The sequence below is a fragment of the Mastigoproctus giganteus genome, chromosome 7 (genome assembly GCF_048544385.1).
Source record: "Mastigoproctus giganteus isolate SK-2022 chromosome 7, ASM4854438v1, whole genome shotgun sequence".
In the NCBI taxonomy this organism is placed as follows: domain Eukaryota; kingdom Metazoa; phylum Arthropoda; class Arachnida; order Uropygi; family Thelyphonidae; genus Mastigoproctus; species Mastigoproctus giganteus.
The window spans coordinates 192,463,110-192,469,109 of NC_143581.1; the positions used below are offsets into that span (position 1 = coordinate 192,463,110).

Consider the following 6,000-nt stretch of genomic DNA (forward strand, 5'->3'; position numbering starts at 1 on the left):
TTAAGATTTGACTGCTCAGATGCTAGTATTATCCAAAATGCAGCAGAGAAGAATATGCAAGCATACATTTTGTGTACAGTTTCAATAACATCCAACTAATGACTTTCAGAAAATGACCATCTGTAGTAAAGGTGTTGGTTACCAGATCTATAGTTCTATATCAGCAGTACTGGCCCTGCCTGGCAATCCAAAGGTCATTGGTTCAAATCCCGCCTCAGGCTTGGATCAGAGTAAAATGCAAAAACTTTGGGAGGTGCATTATGGCTACTGAAGCCGATGCGCCAACAACTAACAAAAAAAAAAAAAAAAAATGTACTGGCCCAGAGAGGACCAGTTTGCAAAATCAAAAAAATAATCTGTATGCAGTTGCTAATGTCCGGTCAACTGACACTGAAAGAATTGTTAAATATTTTGTGATGTCTCAAAGTTTCATCTCATGCAGTTGTGGTTCCAGGATTTTCTGAAAAGGGAAACTAATGTAGTGTTCTAGGAAATCTTTGAACTTTAATCATAATGTAGCAGTAAAAGAAATCCATTGTTTTTATCATAGGTGGGCAAGGCTCTTATCTGGGACTACCACTAATCTCATGCAAGTTGCATTTCAAGAAATTCTACTCTTACAGCATCCAGCATGTTTGAGTCCTTGAGCTTGATAATGTTAAAATTTTTAAGCATTTTTGCTGCTGGCTCCTTCACACCTTTAATGAACTAAACTTTCTTACTTGTGCGATGGACAGATGTTCGCAAGGAATACTGTATGCTAACTTGCACAACCAATAGACATGGGCTGTCCATTGGTTGTGCAGTGGTCATCTCTTAAACAGGTTCTCTAATTGAAGTTATTAAAAAAAAATGTAGAGTGTGTTTAGTGTCAAATGGCACCAAGGGTTTCCCCCATATCTGCATAGTATACATTGTGGGTGTGAAACAGAACACTGTCAATGCCAGAGGTTTAAAGATGTATGGATCTTGTATATGTGTAGTGTCGTGTAGCATTGTTCCTCTGGTCATTTGGCCCCTAATGGGACCCAACGTTGCCCCACTCTGTCCCGTGGAGGTACCAGTACACCAGTATTATAGTTATTTACTCCAGCAGGTCTTGCCTCCTAATTTCCTCGATTTCAGTGGCTAGGTCCTAAAAAAAAAAATATATATATATATATATATATGTAATTCAAGTTATTACATTTTTTATGTAATAACTAAGAGAAGCCAATTGATCAGTCACAAAATTTGTGTTTGTGGATTAATAACTTCCTGAATGCTAACTGTCACAGTGTTACTTCTGCTTAGTATTGAAAAAGGTTGGCAGTAATTAATGCTACAGTAACTTTCATCACACACACTTGTATATGTTGTGTAGCAGATAAAAGTAATGTATTTTCTAAATAGAAGATTAAGTTAAGTAATTAATTGAATTATGCTTTTATGCAGTTAATTTCCAAACACAAACCATCAAGTAGGGATGGCAGCAGACCCCATTCAGGACCAAAACTGCCTCCAATTAGAACCAAAAAGAAGACATTTCGTCGCTGTACATGGTGTAATAAAAAAACTGGTTTGGCAACAAGTTATACCTGTAGGTAAGAATATCTTTTTAGCATTTTACCACACACACAGATATATATATATATACACATACACAGGATATCAAGAAAATTGCACATAAGTACAATGTGGAGTAATGCCCAGTGGAAAGCTAGTAGATGGTAAATAAATGTGTCAGATCTGAACAAGCAGTGGGGGGGGGTTCAATACACAGAATTGAACTATTTTCTCAAACTACTTCTGTTGAAATAGTACCCTTCTTCTTTACTAAATTGCTGCATTGGGCCAATGAAGCCCAGTAATGAGTTTATTATACATGTATGATAGTTATGTTTTCATTTGGAAATTTTTTCTTCAATCACTGCTTGGCTGTGCATTTAGATTCAGTATATTTATTCATGCTATTTACCATTAGACACAAGTTTGTTAATTGGCTCTGAAACCAGTGAGAGCTAATTAACCTTTGAGTTTTTAATTAAAAACAGATTCATCTTCTTGGTAAGTTATACAATTAAAAACGAACATTGGAAGCTTTAGGTCAGCTTGTGGATAATGTAGTCATTTCTAAAATTAGTGTGAACCCAAGCTTTGTCAGTGTCACAGTGGTTTGGTTAAAACCAAGTAAAAGATACCTGAATCTTCTCTAGGGATAAATTATAGCTAGTGTTACTTTTCAGTTGTGAAGTATGAAATACTGTACAGAAGTACTGAATGTTACAACAGTGGCAGGATGCAATGTGGATCGATGAATCATTCTCTACAGTCAGGCATCAGATGGCTACACCTGGATGTGGCATATGACTGAAGAATGGTTTCATCCAGATTGTATTGCATCGATAATTAAGTATGATGTGGTTCTGTTTCATGTGTTGTGGACTTGTTCCACTGGTTGTTATTGATGAAACCATGATATTTTGAGCAGTTATGCTTTATCTGTATTGGGTAATTCTTGGATTGGGGGGGAGAGTTTATTCGTATGAGCCCGATACATGTTCCTTGTTCAGTAAAACAATGATTTTAGGTGATTCATGTGGTGAACCTGCCATTTTAAACCCAAAGCCTAGATTTGAATACATCTGAATATCTTTGGAATGTTTTGGAGTAATAATTGAGTCGCATTTAGATGTCTTAGTTCAAATAGAAAGCTAGCTGGCTTTACAGGAGGAATAGGTAAAGATTCTGGTCTCTACATACCAAAGAGTTGTAATAAGTGTACCCCAAGGATTATTACTGTCATTGAAGCCATAATTAATATTTAAAATGGCATTTAGCATTGAAAATCATCGCTCATACTCGCCATTGAAGGTCATGGATCATATTCAATATTAAAAAATTATCTTTTGTAACCAGATGGTTTTTTTTGTTTGTTTGTTTTAGTATCTAAGTACATGTTAGAAAATACTGTATATTCTGTGGCTGCAGAGAACTTGCACTCAGTTACATAATGCTCAGCCATCAGTTCCAATAGACAAATAAAGCTAAATGTCATTATTTTTGGCAAAGCTGACCTCATCTTCTTGCTGTTCCAATCAATTCTGTCATCTTTCACTTGTGCATTGATTAATCTTCATTTTACCAGTGGTTCTCTAAGTAACAAATATGGGTTAATCCATATTGAGAGTGCACAGTAAAGGTAATATTTTTTATCTCAAGTAGTAATCCATATGACTGTTAAGGATAAGACAACTACAGGTATATGAAAATCTGTGTAACGACATGAACATTGGCTCTACAGAACTAACGTTCATGTTATGCAGATTTATATATACCTTTATCATTTTTCAACTGCTACCAACTCACCAGATTTATGACAGCAAATATGTCTTTTTTATTCAATTTGACTCTTATCCATCTTACCATTGTAATGTGGTTGATGACAAAGAGTTTCTCCTCCGTTTTTTGCGGAAACCCAGTTTTTGTCTGTCTTTTTCTTTTTGGAAAAAAAGGAAAACTGTTTTTTGTTTTTAATTTTGCAAGTTTTTGCTTGCTTCTTTAATGGTGTTCTAGTACTCATTGCAAAATGGAAATGTGAGATAATAGCATTATTCTCTGTAATGTGCAATCATTTCAGTGTACTTGAATAGTGTGAAGCTAATTAGCAATATCTTTCTGTAAGATGGCAAAGAAATAGGATGTAAAATCTCAGAAGACGTAAATACACAAGATTTTCCATGTGTTGTAAAATCTGAAAACACATTTGCCTTATGGTACCATATGTAGATGTGATTTTTAAATTTCAAGCAGCATAAAATGTGACATAATCAGACATTTACAAACAAATACGCATAGTGACAGCCTGAAGTGCATAGAAGGAAATGCAAAAATAGATGTTGTATTTCCTGGTGATGATAATATCTTATGTGGTAAATGTTTTTTTTTTTTTGCCATAGAACATAATCTTCTGCTGATTGTGTCCATGCAGGCATATTCAGAAATGTTTCCTGATAGCAGAATAGCAAAAAAAAAAAAAATAAATAATATATATATATATATATATATGGCTGTGGAAAAACAAAACAACAGGCATTATTTTTAAGAGGTAGTGGTGGCTCTAAAAAATTGTTGGTCACTTTCAATTGCTACAGATGGTAGTAATCAAAGTGATACTAAGCTATATTCCATTGTGGTGACCTTTTGTAATAAACAAAAAAAATCATAAATATCATCAAATTGAATGCAACTACTCTTAGTGCCAGCATTGTAAGGTGGCTCTACATGGTACAACATTGAACATCTTATGACGAACCTGAAAATATGTGGGATTCCTTCCAAAACTGTCTGGTACTTAACATTGACAATGGGCCTGTTATGGTATACCTAAAAACTGGAGTTAGCAAGGGTATTAAAGAGGAGATTGAACACCTTATGGTAGTAGTCTGTTGGTAATAGTCATATTAGCAGTTTGCTTGCCAAAAAGGATATGCCCTCTTGTGAAAGTGGATGAATACTCGGTGGAAATTTACTACCATCCAGAAAGAAGTGCCAAAATGAAAGATACATTTAAGTAGTTTCAACTGATGTGTGCTACTGAAGTAAAAATAATTTTGAAACATATATGCGTACACATTGCTGTCTGGGTAAATTTGTAACTAGACTAGTAAAACAGTGACAACCTTTAACAAATCTGTTTAAAGAAGAGGTCAGAAGTGGTGAGAAAAGCAATATGAGCACCTTTTCAGAGTTACCAAATTGATAAGCATAACAAGCAATTACTAGTGAGTGTCACTGATGCGTGTTCAAATTGGGTATATGACCCAAAAGTTTTGAAAGAAGACAAATTGATAAACTTGAGAAAAAGAACTTCTGAATTGAAGCAATCCTAAACAAGCCAAGAAAGCTGATAATTCTGGTCATGTTATCCTCATTCATGCAGAAAGTGTGTTATTTTTTCTCTCTTCTGGTTTGAACAAAGCAGCAATCTGCTTGTTTCTTTTAAATGTTATGCCTATATTTGAAAATCAGAATGAGGAATGTTATGTGAAAATTTATTTTATCAACAGTTTTCCCATCTTCCACTCCCATTTTAAAAATTGATTAATATAGCAGACTAAACCAGATGAATGATTCTGACTTAGTTTTTAGGCATTTTTTGTCATGCTCATAGAGTCTAAAAACAAGAGAAGATTCTGTTCTTTTGCTTCATTTCACTTTGCACTAGCGGCTGTGTAGTAAAATGCACCAACAAGTGAGATATAAAAAAAGGTGCACAATGTGTAAGAGTTATGTAATTACCTAATTTTTATGTGGCCACACTTCTCCAATTCTAACATAATCAAATGAAAAAAAAAAAAAAGTTTAAAAGGAAAATATTGAAGGAATGTTAAAATGCATTACTGTCATTCAATACACATTTTAATTGTTTGGTGTGCTTTTTGCTAGTGCATGTACAGTATGGTATATTAAATTTTTTGTGCATCTATATTTTTTTATTCTGTCTTATAATTTGATCTTTCTTGAATATAAGGTTGAAATCTTTACTACTCTTTTTGCCCCCTTTTTTTATTAGATGTGGGAAGAATTTCTGTGCATCTCACAGGTATGCAGAACTACATCATTGCTCCTATGATTATAAAACTGAGGGACGGCGTTTTCTGCAACAAAGTAATCCTGTTATTACTGCTCCAAAATTACCAAAAATTTGATTATTATTAAATAAATAATGGTTTTTAGAAAGTCATTTGTTTAATTAAAAGATATTTTATTATAACCTAATGCTGTTGCAATTGTTTTTTTTACTCTTATTTCTTAAGTCCTGTACGAAACTTAGACTTGGTGTGTGCTATATGTACAGTAAGCCCTTGATATTTGCTGGGCTGTTTATCTGTGCTCACAGATAAACATGAGGTGTGTACAGGATGGTTGATTAATACAGTGTAATTTCAGCAGATAGCACAAAAATAGACAACATTCATCAACAATATTTTATAACTAATAGTAAATTAAGTTACTGAG

General features: G+C 33.9%; 1 protein-coding gene across 1 annotated transcript in view; it reads left to right on the forward strand.

Moving 5' to 3' along the window:
• The window catches only part of LOC150083500 (AN1-type zinc finger protein 4-like), a 146,913-nt gene extending 141,223 nt beyond the window's left edge, over nt 1-5,690 (forward strand). The window contains exons 9-10 of the mRNA XM_090378514.1: nt 1,435-1,583; nt 5,555-5,690. Of these exons, the coding sequence (XP_090234640.1) occupies nt 1,435-1,583; nt 5,555-5,690 (285 nt within the window). The remainder of the gene's footprint in view (nt 1-1,434; nt 1,584-5,554) is intronic.
• Nucleotides 5,691-6,000: the final 310 nt, after the last annotated feature.